General features: G+C 43.0%; 1 protein-coding gene across 2 annotated transcripts in view; it reads right to left on the reverse strand.

The window, feature by feature from the left end:
* Window positions 1–16,046, reverse strand: part of ABHD2 (abhydrolase domain containing 2, acylglycerol lipase) — a 45,125-nt gene extending 29,079 nt beyond the window's left edge. Inside the window, exons 1-3 of one of the 2 annotated variants that reach the window (XR_009759062.1) lie at window positions 15,914–16,046; window positions 4,516–4,596; window positions 2,435–2,636 (exon numbers count right to left, since the gene is read on the reverse strand). Coding sequence is in view for 1 of the 2 variants with exons in the window: in XM_061596010.1 (XP_061451994.1) it covers window positions 2,435–2,636; window positions 4,516–4,531 (218 nt within the window). In the remaining variant the exon portion in view is untranslated. The remainder of the gene's footprint in view (window positions 1–2,434; window positions 2,637–4,515; window positions 4,597–15,913) is intronic. The other variant, XM_061596010.1, reaches the window with a different exon arrangement.
* Window positions 16,047–21,700: the final 5,654 nt, after the last annotated feature.

The following is a 21,700-nucleotide window of genomic DNA, read 5'->3' on the forward strand; positions in this document are numbered from 1 at the left end:
TTCATCCAATTCCAGTGAAACGGTGGAATTGTTGAACCAGTGTCTGAGGTCAGTAATGGACAAGACGAAGCCAATAAACAAAAACTAAATCCAGAGAACGCACAAATCCTGTTAGTGAATAGTTATTTTGAACTGGACATAGTGTTCAATCTGTCCTGGATGCGGTTGCACTCCCTCTACAGGGTCAGATTGGCAGCCCTGGGGTTCTAAGATATAGTCTTGTGCTTGGATGCCCAAGCCATTTCCATGACACAAAGCATCTTTTATCAGCCAATATACTGGTATATCACCTATGGCCTCTTCTGGACAGGGAGAGCTTAGCATTTGTTATCTATGTCCTGGAAACATTCTGTTTATATTACTGCAATACACCATATGCAGGGATGCCTTTTGAGAACTGTTCAGAAATTGCAGTTGCTTCAAAAAATGGGACTAGATTCTCCTGAGTCCCTTTGCCTTCAGAGGCAAGGCAGGTGGCAATCTGAAATAAAGCATCTGAAAAGCCCCTGTCTCGGGAATGCTCTCCTTCCCTAGGGAGAGTTACCCGATACTTTTTTCTTAAATCTGTTTTTTTACTGTTCCGCTGTTTTAATACATTTTCATTTTAAACTATTGCTATCCACTCTAGGAGCCACTTGTCTGACAAATGGGATATGAACTTTTCCAAACTAACGGTTATTTTATATCCACATTTAAACAAGACAGACTTGGGATAGTTAACCCATATAAAAATCTTACCCTTTTGGTTTTTGGTGACCTACAGGCAAGTGATTTTCTACACAGATATTGCTTCCCACTCAAGTAAAACATAATTTTACATTAATGATCTAACAAGCACTATATTTATCTTGAGAGCCAGTGTGGTGTAGTGGTTAAGGTGTTGGACTATGACCTGGGAGGCCAGGGTTCGAATTCCCACAGCCATGAAGCTCACTGGGTGACCTTGGGTCAGTCACTGCCTCACAGCCTCAGAGGAAGGCAATGAGTACCGCTTGCCATGAAAACCGTATTCATAGGGTCGCCATAAGTCGGAATCAACTGGAGGGCAGTCCATTTCCATTTTTCAGTATTTAGCTACATAAAGGCTCTGGTAATCCACAAGAAGCCACGTACTATGAAATATTACACTGCTGAATACAACAATAAGTTCCTCTGAGGGGCTCTTCTTCTGTATTTGCTCTTCTAGTACACAATAACTTCTATGCTGCCTTCTTTCTATATAGGAAACTGAAGTAGCGTTAGGAGATGTAACAGAGGACAGTTCTCCATAATATAAGAAGGGGTTGTTGTGTCTTTGTGTCAAAGCAAGGAGTGTGGCAGTTACAGATGCAGCAGCAACTACTGAAATTCCTGCTTCTATAAAACTACTACAGATACATGAATCTTCTCAAATACTGCCTGTCTACCACCAGTAATAGACTAGAGACACCTCCTATGTTTAAGGCAAGAAATTTAGGATGAGCTATTGAGTAGTACTATCCTGCAACAACCTCCTTCATCATTTCAAAGAGCTATTTTACATGGAAAATGCCCAGGGTCAACAAAACTTTTTGCAGTTCTGAGGTAGAAAAAGAGATTTGTTAGCAAGATTCTTGCTTTCTCTATGCAGGATTCAAAACAGTCAAATGTGAATTGTTCATTCATCATTATGCAGTATCTGCAGGTGTTGATAGGATGTTTAATATATTAATGCCTCAGAACCTTCTACCCCACATCCTGCCCCCAATAACTAAAATAGATTTGAATAATCACATGGGTAGTTTGAAGTCACACAATTAGCAATGTGTTTTTACAGTATTTCCCAAAACTGTTCACTGAAAATGGATATTACTCCTTGGATTATACCAAAAGTAAACAAAATTAGTTATCTTTTACGTTTCCTGCAGGAATAGCAACTTCATATTCAGGCACAGCACTGTGCTGTCAATTTCAGCAAATAACACTCCTGATGCTGCCTAGACTGATGGCTCCAAGATGTACAGAGGCAATATCGTTCTCCATACCACACAATGAAGACTGAATAAAGTCATTCTACCTACCCTGCTTCTGAGCATCACAGGCAATTGGGGGGGGTCATAAGTAAAAATGGAACACTGTATTACAAGATCAATCAAAGCAGTTACTAGGGCCTTTCCACATTTTACATGGTAAGACACATTTTACATTCCTACCATGCCACAGAGGGTAAACTCAACAGTGAAATGCAATCAGCCTGGCTCTCTTAATCAACATCTCTATACAACACAGAACTTTACATGTTTTATTCATATAATAAACTTTTATGTTCTAAAATTCAAACACAAGTGTCATGCTACTCCTAACAAAAGACCTCTTGCTGTTCAACAATTTCTAGAGACAGTGTCTTGTCCTACTTGTCAGTTTTTTTGCATCTGGACACATGAACTTAGTTTTAATATATTCACTGAATACTCACTCTTTGGTCAGAAGAGGGCATGACTTGAGCAGGAAGCGGGACAAAGGAGTGTCTTGGTATATGAGCTCAGGAGAGGCAGTTGGGCTCTTCAGATTCAAGCAGCGGACAATAATGTAGAGAACAGCAGCAACAGCAGCCAACTTCACCCCATCAAACACTGCCGGCAGCTCAGGGGTTTCCATTAAGGAATTCACCTTGAAATCTAAGAAAGAAAAAGACAGCTCAGAAATCTATTTTCAGCAACCAAGATACCCTTACAAAGCAATGCAATCGTCTTTTGTTAAATGCAGTGTTGTGAGAAATGCTTTCATGTATAAAAAGCATTCATAAAGAGGCCAGCCCTGGGCAGGCTCATACAGAGCAGACTGTCCAGTTTTGCTTAAGAACTGTGTCTATGTACTCAAGAAATCTCTGGAATCTACACCAGAACATTTAAACAAAGCAAAAGAGATTTCTAAAGAAACAGTCCTTAATAAACAACCCTTGTCTTGATTTTTACCCCAAAGATTCAACACTCCAAAGACAGAACTGTCAGTTAGCTGCTTTGATAGTATACTTCACACTGTGCTAAAGAGAGTAGGTATATTGATTCCAAGACAACATTTTCCTATTTGAATGATGTTTGGTGGCTCTAGCATTACTGATAAACACCTAATTGTGTAAAGGATAACAAGGAACAATTCTGGTGCCTTTTCTATAAAGAAATCAATGAACTGCAACAAGATGCAAGAACACCAAGTTAGGTTGCGAGAAGATGCTGAATTATGGAGGAGCAGAGGCTGATGTATTTCTGTGTATAAACAGATAATGGCAAGGGACAGGAGATGACTGTGCAACAGTCTTTGGCAAAGAATATCTGCAGCCAGCACTAGACCGTTTGCCAGCTACAGCCATTCCTTGACAGAGATAACCTTGCCACAAAAAACTATGTGTTGGAAACCTCCCAACTGGATTATTATTATTAATTACATTTCTACCTCATTCTTCCTCTTTTAGGAGACCAGCACAGAGTACAAATATGCAGACAATACAAATTAAACATTAAAATCATAATACAGAATATCAGTACAACAATTTAAAGACATAAAACTGAATAGTATCAGTAAAACAATGTTAGAATTCACAGTCCAGCAGATAAGGAATTCCTCAACCCCATTCACCCTTCCCCAAAAGGCCTGGATAAAGAAGTGGAGTCTGCAGCTGTCCGTGGAATGATGTTGGTGTGGGGGGCTAATGTAACTCTACTAGGAGTGAGTTCTGCCATCAGGGTGGTGCCACAAAGAAAGGTCCTATCCCATGTTATCAGCAAACAGGCCAAGGCCACTGACAAGACCACAAGCAGGGCCTACCTTGCAGATCTTAGGGCATAAGTCGGCAGGTACTGGAGAAAGGAGTCCTGCAAGTATCCAGGCCTTAAGCTGTTCAAAGGTTTTAAATGCCCATGTCAGTACCTTCAATTGGGCCCAGTAACTCACAGGCAGCTCAAGATCTGCTAGACTATTGTGAATTGCATTGTGATTTTTATCTGATAATTTGATAACATGTTATGATAATGGTTAATGTCACTGTATTTCCCTGCTCTGTTGTGTGGCTTTTTATGTTATAACCCACCCTGGGATCATTATTATGAATAAAGTGTTAGTGAACAAGAAAATCATCAGCTATTGCAAAGCACAATTCATTACTGCAGCTTCCCTTGTTTAAGCCTTTAAGAGCTTCCTCAGGACTTAAAACTGTTAAGTATAAGGTAGCTGACAATACAATAAAAAAGATGAGAAAATAATACAGATTATCTTTTTTCCTTTTTTGGGGTCAATTTTGCTAACATAATTGCTATTGGTGATGACACAATGTTCCGCAGCAATTTTAGGGACAGGCCTGTAGATACAAACAAGTATGTAGACTTCTTCTCCACAGGTTCCAATTCTGGCTTTTCTTCTGCTTTTGCTGAACAAACATTGCTAGGTCACATCCAAGAGTAACAGCATTCTTCTGCGCGGAATGTTTGGCAACAATTTGCAGGATGTTTAGCGTAATTTTTGACACATCCCAAACAATGCATTCAAGCACATAAAACCCACCTGTGTGGTGTGCCATTTATTCTTAAAAACAGGAAACTCAGGAATCTTCTAAGCAAATATGTTGTCCAAGTCAAAGTTAGCCTATAAAACACAAACAGACTGCTTATTACTTTACTGGCAATAAAAAGTCTAACCGAGCAAAAGTCACAGTACAAGCATGTCACAAAGCACAATACCCATCTGCAACACAAGAGGATAGATGTTTTAGGCCTGCTTCATGTAAGTCAGCTACCCAGAGACCACCTGAAGTTGCACCCACACAGTGACTGTTCTATGGAGAGAACTAATCATGTGCAGTAACTCACCACATCAATCTGTAAACACTATGATTTGTCTCTATGCTTTGACAAAACAATCTTGAAAAGACATCTGCATGGCAGCAGGTTATCTATGGAGTGGTAGCTGATTCCCATTTTCATATATCCAAAAGCTAGTAAAAGCTGGCATAATCAGCAATAGTGCCACCAGAAGGTAGACGGTATAGTATAAGTATAGTATAATATTTATACTATATAGCTGAACAAGATTGTTTATCTGCCTGTGTCAAAACCAATCTGACCATTAAAAAGCAAGAGCCTTTGCACCTATGAACTACAGAAAGCTGTTCAGAATGAATTCCTCTAGCAACAGAAGTACTTAAATTGTTCAGTAGCAGCTCTCTTCCTGACAATGCCTTACTGAAGTGACTTTTTACCTGAAGAGAACTCAAAGAACTATAATCCACATTGAATCTCAGCAAATGTTAATGCACAACTATGCAATATATCTGCTAGGATGCTTGACATGACGGCTGCTACACTGGATGAAACCTTTGGTGTTCATAATCACAGGAAGGAGGGGATCATATAATTAATTATGCATAGTAAAAAGAGTCAAGCTGTTTAAAGGGTTTAAAGTCAAGACAGATAGGGATATTCAGTTTATTGCTAAAGGAAAGAGTGAGAGGGGGCCTCTAAAATATAAGGTTGAAAACAACTTCCTGTGTTAGGAATAAGATAAATAACTGTGGTAGAAATTGAGTCAGCCTGCCCTAGACTGACGTGAGTCAGTGATAGCTCAAACTCTGATCAAGTTCTTGGCATTCAGAGAATAACAGTATGTTTGCATAAAAGAGGGAGTGGCACATGCACCATTGCCAGGCCCAAAGAGTTGAAGATAGGGGATGAGAAGGAAGGGGTATGGCTGTGCTGTTATAAGCCTCTATTCCAGTGGTTCCCAAACCTTTTCCTCCACGAACCACTTGAAAATTGCTAAAGGTCTTTTTCTGCCTGTTGAGCAATTGTAATGCACTGTGCTAGATGCTATATGATTTTTAATTGTATTTGTATTTCTTTTTTATTTCAATGGCATTCAAACCATAATGCAATAAAATGCAATATTAAGAAATAATAGTACTGTAGTAATGAAAGTATAATGAAAAATTAATATGAATATTTAATGCAACATTCTGTGGATCACCTGAATGAAGCTTATGGACCACTGGTGGTCCACAGACCAGTCTGGGAACCCCTGCTCTATTCAAAACAGATTTAGTGCTCCTACATGTCCAGACCCAGCTAACTGGAAGATATCTCCTTCAAAGGAACAAATGGCAGGGCCTGTTATCAAATGTACTGAGCGCATTTCCGATGGGCGCTGATAACAGCACTAAAAATAAACCAGAGCCAATGTCCCTGACACAGCAGAGAAGTCCACAAGTATCAAATGCATGCCCTGAATCCCCTATGTTTACTGCCCAAACAACTGGCAGGGAAGGCGTGGTGCAAATAAAGGCATAAAGTTCAGAAGAGGTACTGCCTCTCCCAGACAAATTAACAGTGGTAAATTCACTGATGTGCACATTTAGTGATGGGAAAGACAAGCTATCAATGGCTACCAGCCATGACCACTATGTATAACCCTCTAGTATCAAAGACAGTATTAAATCTGAATGACAGTTCCTAGTGAGCACTAATGGTGAGAGTGCTGTTGTGCTCATGCCCTGCTCGTGGGTTTCCCACAGGCATCTGGTCGGCTACTACGGGGGCAGAATGCTGAACTAGATGGCTCTTCTTATGTTCTTATGACAGCGGGTTCCAAGGTATGAGAGTTGGGTGAACACCGCTGTTTAAAAAACAACAATAAAGCATCCTGGTAGGTAGCCAGCCAGAACCCAGGAGCAGTAGCTTCAAGCCTAACTGCTGGGCATAAACTAGGAAGCAAATGTCATGAGGCAGGAACCAATGAGTGTTAAACCAGCCTTCCCCAACCTGGTGCCCTCCAGCTTGAGGCTGATGAGAAACATCTGGAGAGTACTAGATTGGGGTAAACTGGTTTACACCTTGGTGGGCATGGGCTTTAATTCTCTAATGTAGCTTAGTTACCTCTAAACATTTCCTCTCTGGTCTGCCCCCAGGATGTTTAAAGCAGGGGAGTCTGGTCATAGCAACAGCTCACTCTGGGGGTTTCTGCTTTCCCCATTGTGATGCTTCCTAATAGCAATGATTTTACATTTAGGAGGGTAACAAAGAAAGGGGCTAATGAATCCCCAAAGGGATAACCTTTTTCAAAGGACTCAGGTGCTTTGGGCACCTGAAGTCTATTCAAGTGTACAAAGCCCCCAAGACCTTTAAGAAAGGTTCTCTCCTTTGAGGATTCGCAAGACCTCTTTCTCCCTTGTTCTCCCTATGGCCAATTCACTACCCAATGTGAAAGACACAGCAATTGAGAAGCATCACAATGGGGAAAGCACACCCCCAGAGTGAGATCATGTATGGCTATGCCCAGACTCCTCCCCTTTAAACATCCTAGGAGCAGACGAGAGAGGAAACAGTTACCAGTCCCTAAGCTGTGTCAGAATGGGGAGAAATATCTTACAGCCACTCTATAGTACACCCAAATCACAGTTGTGCTCATCTGGGGAAATAGGTGGAAGACGAAGGGTAAAGAAAGAAAGGTGGTAGAAATCACATAATTTCAAAAAGGTCTACAATACTCTCTTCTGTTTATTAATCCAGCTCCTCCAAGACAGCATCAGTGCTTGCATGAAGCTCAACTCTCCTCGTCGCCCATCGCCCTTTTAAAAAGTTTGCATGAGGGGTGATGGGAAAAAAGTTCTTGCTCAAAGAAATGGAACTTGAACTCACAGCTATTCTTTGGACATGTATAACAGCTATTTCTTACAATTCAGAGTGGAACATTCTTACTTAGAAGCCATCACCACTCATCTCTGCAAAGCACACTAGAGTTCAGAAATGCAATTGCTCAGAGGACTATTTGTATAAGTTATCAGGATCGTAAATAATTTCTTCCAGCAGGAAGTTAGGATATGAAAGGATTTTATTCAACATTTTTTCCAATATCAAGAGTAAACAGAACGGAAACATGAACTTTGTATTTCCAAGGATTTTGCAAGTGACCCAGTATGATCCAGAGGGACAAAGCTTTACATATGAAACTTTAAGGGTTCCCTGCACACTAATCTTGCAGAAGTCCAATATCTCAGTTCAGATCTCTTATCAGTATAAATGGAAATTACCATGACCTCTAACCCGAGACAGGATGGAGCCATGAACATTGTAGTCATAGTGCTATAAAGGCAAAACAAACATATGCTAGGAGGCTATTGTTTGGGACTGGGTGGATGAAACAAGATTTAACATTTAATATACAGTCAAAAGCAAAATTAGAGATTACTAGCTACTGAGTAGGGAAGCATTTCTCTACCAAACTACAGGAATTTTACAACCATCCAAAGTTTTTGGAAGCCTGCAACCCCTGCTTCAAGAAGATACAAATTCAGCTTTGGAATGTACTGAAGAACTGAGACACATGCAAAGACTAATCTCCTACTTCAAGCTGAGTTTGTGTTCCCATACAGTTCAACTTTTAACTAATGCTGACATTATTCCAATCATGGTGTCACATGAGAATATACTGAGTGTCAAATTAAATGTAGTTTGTGGGAGATCTGTAATTAAGAACTTCCACTTCCTTTTTTTAAAAAAAACTCCATATAAGCAATCAGCAGCTCCATAGCACTGGCTCTGGGTGTTAGGAGACTTTTAGGTAAGATATCATAAGTGGGCTCATCTCCTTGCAGCTTTCACTGCTGTCAGCTTGCTTGCTTGCCCTAAGAGCAACTGTGGTAGATTAAACCAATGGTTCAGCATCCTGTTCCCCAGAGTGGCCAAGCAGCTCCCTATGAGAAGCCCACAAAGCAGGACACAAGGGCAATAGCACTTTACTGCTTGTTTCCCAGCAACTGGTATTCAGAGGTATGCTATCTCTAATCCTGGATGCAGTGTATAGCCATCATCACTAACAGCTATTAATAGCCTTATCATTCATGAATTTATCTAATCTCCTTGTAAAGTCACCTTAGTTGATGGCCATCACCATCAACCATCTTGTGGAAGTCAATTCCATAGTTTAACTATGCACAATAGAAAGTACTTCCTTTTGTCTTCCCTGAATCATTCAGCTTTATCGTATGACCCCAGGTTCTAGAATTAAAAGAGAGGGGGGAAAGTGTATCTCTACCCACTTTTCCCATATCATGCATGAATTTTATAAACCTTTATCAGGTGCTCCCTTACTTGCCTTTTCTCTCAACTAAAAAGTCCCAAACTTTGTAACCTTCCTGTGAATGGGGAGTTACTCCAGCACTCCCTTCTGCACATGGAACCCAAAGACATGCACATCTATCTCCATTTTGTGCAACTGCTTGCAATTATTGGAAGAGGCCTGCTGATTGCTAAGGTCCATTTCTTAATATTCATTTGTTGTAAAATGGACTTCTCTTGCTTAAGCTCTTTTTTGGTTGTTTCCAAATGCAATTTTTGCAAACATTTGCCAAGTTCAACAAGTTGCTATATGCAGAGCTTGGAAAAGTTACGTTTTTGAACTACAACTCCCATCAACCCAATCCAGTGGCCATGCTTGCTGGGCCTGATGGGAGTTGTAGTTCAAAAAAGTAACTTTTCCAAGCTCTGGCTATATGGTCTAACTTGCACTTTGCTAGTTTGATTATGAGCAACTTTTCCATTCTATACAACATTATTTTCAGGCCCACGTAACATTCTCATAAAAACTGAACTTTGCAATATAAACATTAACTGCTAAGTTGTTACATAATGCTGACAATTATGCAATCTGCATTTTTGATGTACTAAATGACAGGAAGTCCAAATGCATCACTGTATAATTAAAATGCAAGGACTATTAGTCACAAAGCACAAACAGTACTGCCAAACATTAAACACAATTCAAGCTCTCATTTATTTTGAACCTGCTGATTCTTATCATCAGTTTATTTCTACTTTCAAGAAACACAACTTGTTTTCTTATATTAGACACAACACCCTTTTTTCCAGTACAAAGAATTCTTGTAATCTCTATTTTGTTGTTATGTGCCTTCAAGTCGATCACGACTTATGGCGACCCTATGAATTGGCGACCTCCAAGAGCATCTGTCGTGAACCACCCTGTTCAGATCTTGTAAGTTCAGGTCTGTGGCTTCCTTTATGGAATCAAGCCACCTCTTGTTTGGCCTTCCTCTTTTTCTACTCCCTTCTGTTTTTCCCAGCATTATTGTCTTTTCTAGTGAATCATGTCTTCTCATTATGTGTCCGAAGTATGATAACCTCAATTTCATCATTTTAGCTTCTAGTGATAGTTCTGAATTTGTTCTAGCACCCAATTATTTGTCTTTTTCGCAGTCCATGGTATGCACAAAGCTCTCCTACAACACCACATTTCAAATGAATTGATTTTTCTCTTATCCGCTTTTTTCACTGTCTAATTTTCACATCCATACATAGAGATCAGGAATACCATGGTCTGAATGATCCTGACTTTAGTGTTCAGTGATACATACAGGGCTGTGGAGTCGGTATGCCAAACCTTCGACTCCGACTCCTCTATTTTTCTACTGTCCAACTCCGACTCCACCCAAAATTGTTTCCGACTCCACAGCCCTGGAAAGCGCTGTAAATGTCATTTAAATTGGAAGCTCTCGTAGGAGCATTTTTATCACTGCCTGAATATGCGCTGATCTTGGCATCACAGCATTTGTCTTCATCTGGGTCCTGTGTCATACACTGACACACAAAATGTTTTCCATCTTGAGTTATGATGAAATGCTCAAATACAGCTGACTTCATCAAAGCTTCTTTGACTTTTTGAATTTATATTACAAAAATTGTGAATCAAAATTTATTTTGAAGCCAGAGTCGGTACATTTCTACCAACTCTGACTCCACCCAAAATTGCTTCCGACTCCGACTCCACGACTCCGACTCCACAGCCCTGGATACATCTTTGCATTTGAGGACCTTTTCTAGTTCTCTCATAGCTGCCCTCCCTAGTCCTAGCCTTCTTCTGATTTCTTGACTATTGTCTCCATTTTGGTTAATGACTGTGCCAAGGTATTGATAATCCTTCACAAGTTCAATGTCCTCGTTGTCAACTTTAAAGTTACATAAATCTTCTGATGTCATTACTTTAGTCTTCTTGACGTTCAGCTGTAGTCCTGCTTTTGTGCTTTCCTCTTTAACTTTCATCAGCATTCGTTTCAAATCATTACTGGTTTCAGCTAAGAGCATGGTATCGTCTGCATATATTAAATTACTGATATTTCTCCCTCCACTTTTCACACCTCCTTCATCTTGGTCCAATCACGCTTTCCGTATGATATGTTCTGTGTAGATTAAACAAGTAGAGTGATATAATACACCCATCACACCCCTTCTGATTGGGAACCAATCATATTCTGTCCTTACAGTAACCTCTTGTCCAGAGTATAGGTTGTGCATCATGACAATCAGATGCTGTGGCACCCTCATTTCTTTTAAAGCATTCCATAGTTTTTCATGATCTACACAATCAAAGGCTTTGCTGTAATCTATAAAGCACAGGGTGATTTCCTTCTGAAATTCCTTGGTCTGTTCCATTATCCAATGTAAGCTTGTGATATGATCTCTGGTGCCTCTTCCCTTTCTAAATCCAGCTTGGATGTCTGGCATTTCTCGCTGCATATATGGTAAGAGCCTCCTCTAGGATGCACACCCTAATGTGGTGAGGGGGTCTGAGAGTGCTGAAGAAGCTGAGAGCAATGCCGTCAGGAGTCTAGACCAAGAGGCTAGACTCCTAGCAGGGGCACCCAAGGCGGAATGGTCAAAGCTGAGACACCAGACTAAGATGCATCCAAACTCAGAGGAAGGCAATGGTAAACTACCTCTGAATACCTCTTACCACGAAAAGCCTATGAACAGTATTACCCATCCCAAAATTTCAACTCCTACATTATTTCTTATGTGAAATGTCACAGTAGTTTAAGATTGCATACTCTTCATGATGAGAAGAAAAAACTGAACGCTGGAAATCATGCTGAAACAGTTACGTTAACCCGGCACAGTAAATTGCCCTCACTCACTAGAAATAAGATAAACATTAATTCACAGCCAGCATCTTCAAAGTATGATAATCAACTTCACATTTAGTTCATTTACCCCAAAGGGAAATCCTTCTCTTTCAATCACTTCATCCAAGTACCAATCAAACCCTTCATGAATCTATAATCCAACAATAAACACTGTTACCTTCTAAAACAGCTTAATGCTTCTTTCACTATTACAAGAATGCTTAGATTATCTTGATTGTTTCTTTCAGTCTCCTTAAGATATGAAGGCATCTGTCCTGGAGACTGAAAAATGTCTGATTTTATAAAAGCAGACTTGAAATCCAAACTCTCTCACAGATGCAAGAATGTGGCATATCACAATACATTTTAAAAAGAAAAGGGTAGACCATTGCTTTAAGCAAATTAGATATTAATATTATGAGGAGGAGGAGGAAGAAGAAATTATTTATTAATTTCCTATCCACCATTCACCATAAGGTAAAAGGATGGGTTACAATAACATAAAAATACAATATTAAAATGTTAAACCAATTTACGATCAGCAGTACATGGTGGATCTCTATAAGGTATCCAGGGAAAAATACAAACTGCGAAGACAAAGATCCAATAAGATTTCAGAGATGTATTTAAGACAATTATTTTATATGAGCAGTTATGACTGAACTCAGAAGAAAACAGAATTATTATTATTATTAATTGCCAACTGATTGCAACTGCTGTGAATTGGGATAGCCAAAAAGCAGGAGCTGCATAAACCTAACTGACAATTTATGGAGCATGGTCCTTTGACAAAGAGCCAGTGTTGATCATACTCAGAGTAAACCCATTAAAATGGAAAAGTAAAATCAATGGTTCTACTCTGTGTATGCCTTAAATTGACCTCACCCAGGTAGTTTAGAAAAAAAATCAAAAGCATATTTATCAAAGGACATTCTGCAGCAGCACTAAACAGAGTTCAGAATAATCAATACAAGCAACTATAAATATTTCTGACAGTTTTAAACTGACTCAGATACAACACAGAAAAGTCTGCAAGTAAATATTTAGTAGCTTTATATCCCACTTTTCAACTAGAATCCTCAAAGCAGCTAACAACATTTATAAAAACATAACAGATACATTGAGCAAATAGCATGACGACAATACCTACAGTGAAGTATAAGTATGAGACACTATGAAGAATGATAAGAGCTATCAAGTAGAAGACTTTTCAATCTTTTTGGTCAAGCAATTTGGTCAAATTTGTTGGTACTCAAAGCCAGTACTCCTCTGGCCTCTTTCACTGCATCTCCGAGTCTCACTTTACTATTTGGAGACAATTTGGGGATCACCGATGCAGAGCATGTGTATATCACTGGGTGACAAGTACTGCCAACTGCTAAATGTTACAGAATATGTACAGTTCTATTCATTACTCTTAAAAGACACAAGAAATTATTTAGAGCACTTTTCATTTATTCATGAACAGCTGACAAGGTTATGGCACCAGTGACAAATAGCAATTAAAAAGAATCTAAAGCAGGATATAATAACAGTCTATACAGCTGTACTGCTATTCAAAACAGGCCACCATAGTAATTCCACCACCCACTTCAACAGAAATATTCCATTTGGAGCATGAAAAATTGCTGAAGGGCATCAGAAGGTAACTGTATAGCACAACCGAACTTTATAGCAAAAGACAGGGGGAAAATGCCCTTCTTGTGCATGAATTACAGTAAGTCTCTGTAACCTCATCTTCTCTAATGACCTATAACAACACTGATTAATCAAAATAACAAAGGACACCAGATGACTGGAATGACTAACTTTAAAAAGTATCATTAAATAACCTATCTGTATAGCTTGGATTTATGATTAGTATGGAGTAGATGAGATTCAAGAATAGGAAGATAAATGTTTATGTCAAATCTTTACTGATAGTTCACCGACATTTGTTATTATACCTTCAGGTAACATACTTGTACAGAGGGAATAATGACAAATGTCAAGAGAATTCTAAAGCAAGAAGGTATAATAGCAAATGTCAGTGAAATTCTGAAGCAGGAAGCCTGGAGGGGCACCATCTTGTAGGGTGGATATGATATTTCCAGAAAAATTGGTGCAGATGTATATGTTGCACACAAGATCATAACTACCAGTCAAGATATAAGAGGTAATATTTATTGGGTAGCATTAAGAAACAGCAGGAGGAGGGAAAACGTATTCACCACATACAGGGGAAAAGGCAACAAACATAATGAAATGGAAATGGACTGCCTTCAAGTCGATTCGGACTTACTAAGAGGAACAGCGGGCCAGCCTAGTTAAACCCCAGAAAGCTTAAGCAGCAAATAGCTCATAAAAGACAGAGGCAAATAACATTCAGATAACTTTTGCTGGGAAGTAATAAACAAGAAGACTGGGAGGGGAACATATTTGAAATGGAGAAGAATTTTTACTCAGTGGAAAAAGGATGCTGAATCCAAAGAATGTTGCTACCCTTGCCGAAAAGAAACTTGGGGTAAGGCAAGAAAAGAAGAGGGAGAGATTAGAAAAACCCACCTATATTGTAAATGAAACCCCCCCCCAGAATCCATAACGCAAGAAGAGCATAAACTAAATCCAGTAAAACGTCATGTTGTAGACCAGCACAGCCCTTGAAACCAAACCCAGAAAACAAACAAAAGCCTTTGCAAGAGGTGGAAGAGGAACCGGGAGCTGGGGGAGAGAACCTCAGCCATTTAGGGAGGCCAAGCAGAAGTAGTTACAAGTCACAACCCTTGTGGTGCAGACCGTATGATTTCTCAGGAGCGCCTCGATTATGACAAATAATTATTACATCAACTGCTGGTAATATAACACCCTTTTTTGCAATTTGATCTTGAATATATTCAAAAACCTCCCCCAAACCTTAATGTGAAAGTTTATACCTCTCAACCAGAGTTATTTGTACCTCTCAACCACAATTGCTGGGGCAGGGGAGGGTTCTTGCCCTTTCGCTTGGCTCCTGAGTTTATGAAACAGAGCTTCGTCTGATCGAGGAGGGCTGTTTTTACTCCCACTCCATCCCCAGACACTGACATTTCTCCCCTTTCTCCAACCGGGAGTGAAAGACCTGCTGATTTTACCATGTGTACACATGCAGGAGGAGGAAATCTAGAGGAACATCAAGAAAGGGCAAGGAAAAAGAGGTTTGATTCAACAGATATACCTCATTTTAAAACTAGTAAAAGAGATAGGATATTAACAATTGGGGTGCTGAGGAGGGGAACAGACCAAAACAAATAAATGAAATAGCCCTCACAAGATGTTATGGCTTTCTATACAGATGCATATGTAAACCTCCTAATTGAAAATGTCTTAAAAATTAAATGAAATAAAATTTTTTGGGGAGGATTAGAAATGAACAGCAGGAACAGCAGTATTTGCCCTCCCCTTTCCTCCGACCGTTCCCCTGCAGAGGGTGATGAATGGGCAGCCTGGGCATGATTGGGAGAGAAGAGAGGAAGGAACCAGGGTCACAAAGCCACCTCTTCACGTTGTCATCAGTTAATTGCGGGGGGGACAGCAAAATGGGGGAGAGGTGATTTGTGGGAGATAACAGAAGCAGACACGTAGCCAAGGGGGGACTCGCCCCCTAAAATTCCCTCCCTAGTTTTTTTTACCAAAAATAATTAAATTTATTACATTTTTCCTCCCCTACTTTTTGTGACCCCCCCCCAGAATTTTTAAGCTGGCTACAAGCCTGAACAGAAGCCCCCCACCTAACTGTGCTCAGTCCTTCCAGAATCGATCCCTTCTCACCCACTCTGTCACATTGGAAAGGCCACAGGTGACTCGGCCTGCCAGATTCGCCTGGGATGGGGTGGGTGAGAAGAGAAGGCTACACCCCTCCCCAGTTTTGGGGTGTCTCTTGGTCACCGCCCAATTTGGGAGATTACCGCAGCTTCCTCTCACACAAACTCATTTCCTGAAAAAGCGTCGCCCCCCTCCCATCCTCAATTGTCGCCTCACCTGCGTAGGCCCAGCTCGGGCACTCCGGCCAGTTCCTGCCCTGACAGCGACTCCCATGGAGATACGCTGCTACACACACTCACACCCCGTTCAGCTCCCAACTGCCCCTCCCTCTCCTTAACCACCGTCTTTCTCACTCCATTGGCGCCCGCGCCTGCCACTCTCCGCCTTTAACCGAATAGGATTGGCTACTGGAAGCCGGCCTCTCATCAAAAAGTGGAAGGGGGTAAAGGAGGAGGGCTTAAAGGTTGTTAGGGCGGCGGCAGCAGCAAGGCCACCGACGCCCCGCCCTCCCGCAGCAGTCCAAGCAAAATGAAAGGGATGGTGCCCATTGGTTCCTTATGACGCAGTTGGGCGGGACTTAAAGGCGCCATTGGTTCAGGAAGAGTGTCAGTCAGTCTGTCAGAACGGGGTGGAGGAGTGTTGCGTGCTTGAGCCTTGCTGTGCGCTGAGGGAAAAAGGGGAGAGGAACGCCAGGAAAAGGGAGAATGGGCGGGAACAGGATGAGGGGCGGGAACAGGATTGTTGGGGGATGCTTCCTTTAAGGTTGAAGATATTCCCTCAGTTCTTGGCTTCAGGCTACCATCTTATTCATTCAGAGTATTTCTTAACTGTTCTTCATCAAACAATGCAGATGTATATGTTGCACACAAGATCATAACTACCAGTCAAGATATAAGAGGTAATATTTATTGGGTAGCATTAAGAAACAGCAGGAGGAGGGAAAACGTATTCACCACATACAGGGGAAAAGGCAACAAACATAATGAAATGGAAATGGACTGCCTTCAAGTCGATTCGGACTTACTAAGAGGAACAGCGGGCCAGCCTAGTTAAACCCAAAAAAGCTTAAGTAGCAAATAGCTCATAAAAGACAGAGGCAAATAACATTCAGATAACTTTTGCTGGGAAGTAATAAACAAGAAGACTGGGAGGGGAACATATTTGAAATGGAGAAGAATTTTTACTCAGTGGAAAAAGGATGCTGAATCCAAAGAATGTTGCTACCCTTGCCGAAAAGAAACTTGGGGTAAGGCAAGAAAAGAAGAGGGAGAGATTAGAAAAACCCACCTATATTGTAAATGAAACCCCCCCAGAATCCATAACGCAAGAAGAGCATAAACTAAATCCAGTAAAACGTCATGTTGTAGACCAGCACAGCCCTTGAAACCAAACCCAGAAAACAAACAAAAGCCTTTGCAAGAGGTGGAAGAGGAACCGGGAGCTGGGGGAGAGAACCTCAGCCATTTAGGGAGGCCAAGCAGAAGTAGTTACAAGTCACAACCCTTGTGGTGCAGACCGTATGATTTCTCAGGAGCGCCTCGATTATGACAAATAATTATTACATCAACTGCTGGTAATATAACACCCTTTTTTGCAGTTTGATCTTGAATATATTCGAAAACCTCCCCCAAACCTTAATGTGAAAGTTTGTACCTCTCAACCAGAGTTATTTGTACCTCTCAACCACAATTGCTGGGGCAGGGGAGGGTTCTTGCCCTTTCGCTTGGCTCCTGAGTTTATGAAACAGAGCTTCGTCTGATCGAGGAGGGCTGTTTTTACTCCCACCCCATCCCCAGACACTGACATTTCTCCCCTTTCTCCAATTGGGAGTGAAAGACCTGCTGATTTTACCATGTGTACACATGCAGGGGGAGGAAATCTAGAGGAACATCAAGAAAGGGCAAGGAAAAAGAGGTTTGATTCAACAGATATACCTCATTTTAAAACTAGTACTCAAAGAGATAGGATATTAACAATTGGGGTGCTGAGGAGGGGAACAGACCAAAACAAATAAATGAAATAGCCCTCACAAGATGTTATGGCTTTCTATACAGATCCCCTTTCCTCCGTCCGTTCCCCTGCAGAGGGTGATGAATGGGCAGCCTGGGCATGATTGGGAGAGAAGAGAGGAAGGAACCAGGGTCACAAAGCCACCTCTTCACGTTGTCATCAGTTAATTGCGGGGGGGACAGCAAAATGGGGGAGAGGTGATCTGTGGGAGATAACAGAAGCAGACACGTAGCCAAGGGGGGACTCGCCCCCTAAAATTCCCTCCCTAGTTTTTTTCACCAAAAATAATTAAATTTAATATATTTTTTCCTCCCCTACTTTTTTGTGACCCCCCCCCTGAATTTTTAAGCTGGCTACGAGCCTGAACAGAAGCCCCCCACCTAACTGTGCTCGGTCCTTCCAGAATCGATCCCTTCTCACCCACTCTGTCACATTGGAAAGGCCACAGGTGACTCGGCCTGCCAGATTCGCCTGGGATGGGGTGGGTGAGAAGAGAAGGCTACACCCCCTCCCCAGTTTTGGGGTGTCTCTTGGTCACCGCCCAGTTTGGGAGATTACCGCAGCTTCCTCTCACACAAACTCATTTCCTGAAAAAGCGTCGCCCCCCTCCCATCCTCAATTGTCGCCTCACCTGCGTAGGCCCAGCTCGGGCACTCCGGCCAGTTCCTGCCCTGACAGCGACTCCCATGGAGATACGCCGCTACACACACCCACATCCCGTTCGGCTCCCAACTGCCCCTCCCTCTCCTTAACCACCGTCTTTCTGACTCCATTGGCGCCCGCGCCTGCCACTCTCCGCCTTTAACCGACACGGGATTGGCTACTGGAAGCCGGCCTCTCATCAAAAAGTGGAAGGGGGTAAAGGAGGAGGGCTTAAAGGTTGTTAGGGCGGGAACAGGATTGTTGGGGGATGCTTCCTTTAAGGGTGAAGATATTCCCTCAGTTCTCGCCTTCAGGCTACCATCTTATTCATTCAGAGTATTTCTTAACTGTTCTTCATCAAACAATGCAGATGTATATGTTGCACACAAGATTATAACTACCAGTCAAGATATAAGAGGTAATATTTATTGGGTACCATTAAGAAACAGCAGGAGGAGGGAAAACGTATTCACCACATACATGTCCCGTTCAGAGCCGAAAGAATGAGGCTGGAGTGTGTGTGCAAGTAAATCTCGTTTTATTAGAGTAATGGTTACATCAAAGGCATTGCGCTTCATAGGAAACCCTACACTAACTCACTAAAGTCCCTAACTATACTCTAGACATGCTCTGCAGCGTGTGAAGGAAGTTGACTCAACGACCCCCCACTGGGAGCGGCAGGCTTATATAGGAAATGTTTTTGAACGTAATCTCTGACTCCTTCGTAATTCCTGTCTTTGCCCCGTCCATTTCTCGCGGTGACGGGAACGAGGAGACAGGGGACGCGCATCCAACAGCTCATCTGAAGACACCTGCTCCCAAGTAACAGGCTCGAGGTCAGGGGGCGGTGCCACGCTGGAATCCTCCTGGGAACTGCTTGGAAAAGGAGGAGCTGGCATTGACTCTGAAGCTTCCTCCCCCAAGTCCTCTGCATCAACTGGGGGCAGTGCGCTTGGCTCCTTAGAAAGGGCGTTACTCGTGGGAACTGGCTGAAGAGCAGGCTGCCCCCCTCCTGCACGATCCTGCTCAGACACAACAATCCCTAACTCGGCTTCTTCTGGCTGTGGAGGTGCCTGAAACTCATGCCTCCCCCCTTCCTGTCCCGTCTGAGTTGGCTGCAGCGCAACATCATCCATGCTTTAACCCTTCCCACCCCTGAGGTCTAGGTTTCTCTGGATAAGCCTCATGGAATTCTCTCACCAAAGTCGGAGCGTGCACATTCTCCTCCGTTTCCCAGGAACGTTCAGTTGGATCGTACCCCTTCCAATGAATCAGGTACTGAAGACGCCCTCGGCGTTTTCACGAGTCCAAAATCTGTTCTACTTCGTATTCCTCCTCCCCCTCCACCAACAATGGCGGTGCGGGCTCCACTCGCGGACGGTGAGGGTCGGGGGCAGCGTCCTTGGTCAACAATGCCCTGTGGAAGACTGGGTGCATCTTGAAGGTGGGTGGCAATTTTAGTCTGTAAGCCACGGGGTTAATCTGAGCCTCCACCTCAAAGGGCCCTACACGCCGATCCTGCAGTTTACGACACCGGCCAGGCATAGCTAGGAAATGTGTAGAGATCCAGACCTGGTCTCCCACTCGTATGAGGTCCCCCTCTCTCTGATGCTGGTCAGCTGCGCGTTTGTAATCCGCTTTGGCCTGTTCTAGTTGCTCTTGGAGTAGCTGTTGCATAGCGTGGAGTTCCTGCAAGTAATCCTCAGCGGCTGGGACTGAGAGACTGTCCTTTGGGGCAGGGAAGGCTCGGGGGTGGTAGCCAAAATTGGCGAAGAAAGGAGTCTGTTGCGTGTGCGAATACACAGCATTATTATAGGCAAATTCTGCTAAATGCAGGTAGGACATCCAGTTGTCCTGCTGATATCCCACAAAACAACATAAATATTGTTGCAACACTGCGTTGACCCTCTCGGACTGCCCATCCGTTTGGGGATGATGGGCGGACGACAGTCTCAACTCACTTTGCAGCAACTTCCACAATGCTTGCCAAAAACGCGAGGTGAATTGTGTGCCCCGATCGGAAACCAGGCTGTCTGGCAGACCGTGCAGCCGATACACATTTTGCACGTACATTTTGGCAGTGTCTTGAGCGCTTGGAAGCCCTGCGCACGGAATGAAGTGAGCCATTTTCGAGAAGGCATCAACGACCACCAAAACTGTGGTTTTCCCCTGCGAAGGTGGAAGGTCTGTTATAAAATCCATAGTAATCATTCGCCAAGGTCCTCCTGGGGTAGGGAGGGGTTCCAGTAGCCTCAGTGTCTTCCCGGTGGCATGTTTAGCCCTCATGCAAGTGGGGCAAGAGCGAACGTAATGCTCTACGTCCTTCTTCACCTTGGGCCACCAGAACTCCCGAGTAACAGCTTGAATGGTCTTAAAAACCCCAAAGTGGCCTGCCGTGGGGGCATCATGGCACTGATGTAGTACTCTCCCTCGCAGTTCTCTGGGGGGCACATAAACAGCTTCCTGATGGTGCAGTATGCCATCCTTCCATATTGTCGGAAGGCAGAGCTGGGGTCCCAATCCCGGGGAGCTGGATCCCGGAGAGTTGGGAGAAGAGTATTCGGATGGATGGCAGAGGGAAGGGGGAGGAACTTCCCCCCTTTGGAGCAAAGACGAAACAGAGGAACTGCCAGTGATAAGGTCGCTTAGCAACGGGGAGCCTGAGCCCTCCCTGGACATTCTCACGCCTCCCCCTCTTTCAGGCTCAGAGCAAGAGGGGGAAGAGGGAGGGCTGCTCACAGCTGAAAAGCGGGGAGGCAGTTTACCATCAGCCCCTCCCCTATCCCCCATCCTGGAATCGGAAACTTCAGAAGAGGAGGGGGTGATGCTTCCCCCCTCACCACGCACACGCAGGCAGCTGAAAAGACAGGAGAGAAGGGGGGAAGGCGGGCAGTATCTGAGGGGCAGTTAAGGAGGAGCGAAAGATTGCGCGCCCGTTTGGCCCCTTCTTAAAGAACAGGTGGGAAGAAGTCCCTTGCTCTGTCAACTTTCTCCCAATGCCGCAGGACCTGTATCCCTGTATTGCTTCATGAGAAAACGCAGTCTTTGTTTGGACATCACCCTAATAAAACACGAATTAACTACAGCCGTTGGTCTGGTTCCTGAGTCACATCCTGGGCCTGACAGCTTGACAGAGCCACCTAAATCACCCTCAACGCTCTCTTCACTTGACTGGGACAAGATGTCAAAGGGAGCAGCAGGGGGGACGAACCCCACTTCTGAGACGGAAGAAGTGGAACTCTTGAGGACTAAGGTAGCTGATTTGCAGACGGATGTTCAAGCCCTGCTAGCAGCAGTCAAGGCGCTGAAGACGGATAATCAAACCTTGAAGGCCACGATAGACCAGATGCG

This window comes from Rhineura floridana, chromosome 14 (assembly GCF_030035675.1).
Source record: "Rhineura floridana isolate rRhiFlo1 chromosome 14, rRhiFlo1.hap2, whole genome shotgun sequence".
Taxonomy (NCBI): Eukaryota; Metazoa; Chordata; class Lepidosauria; order Squamata; family Rhineuridae; genus Rhineura; species Rhineura floridana.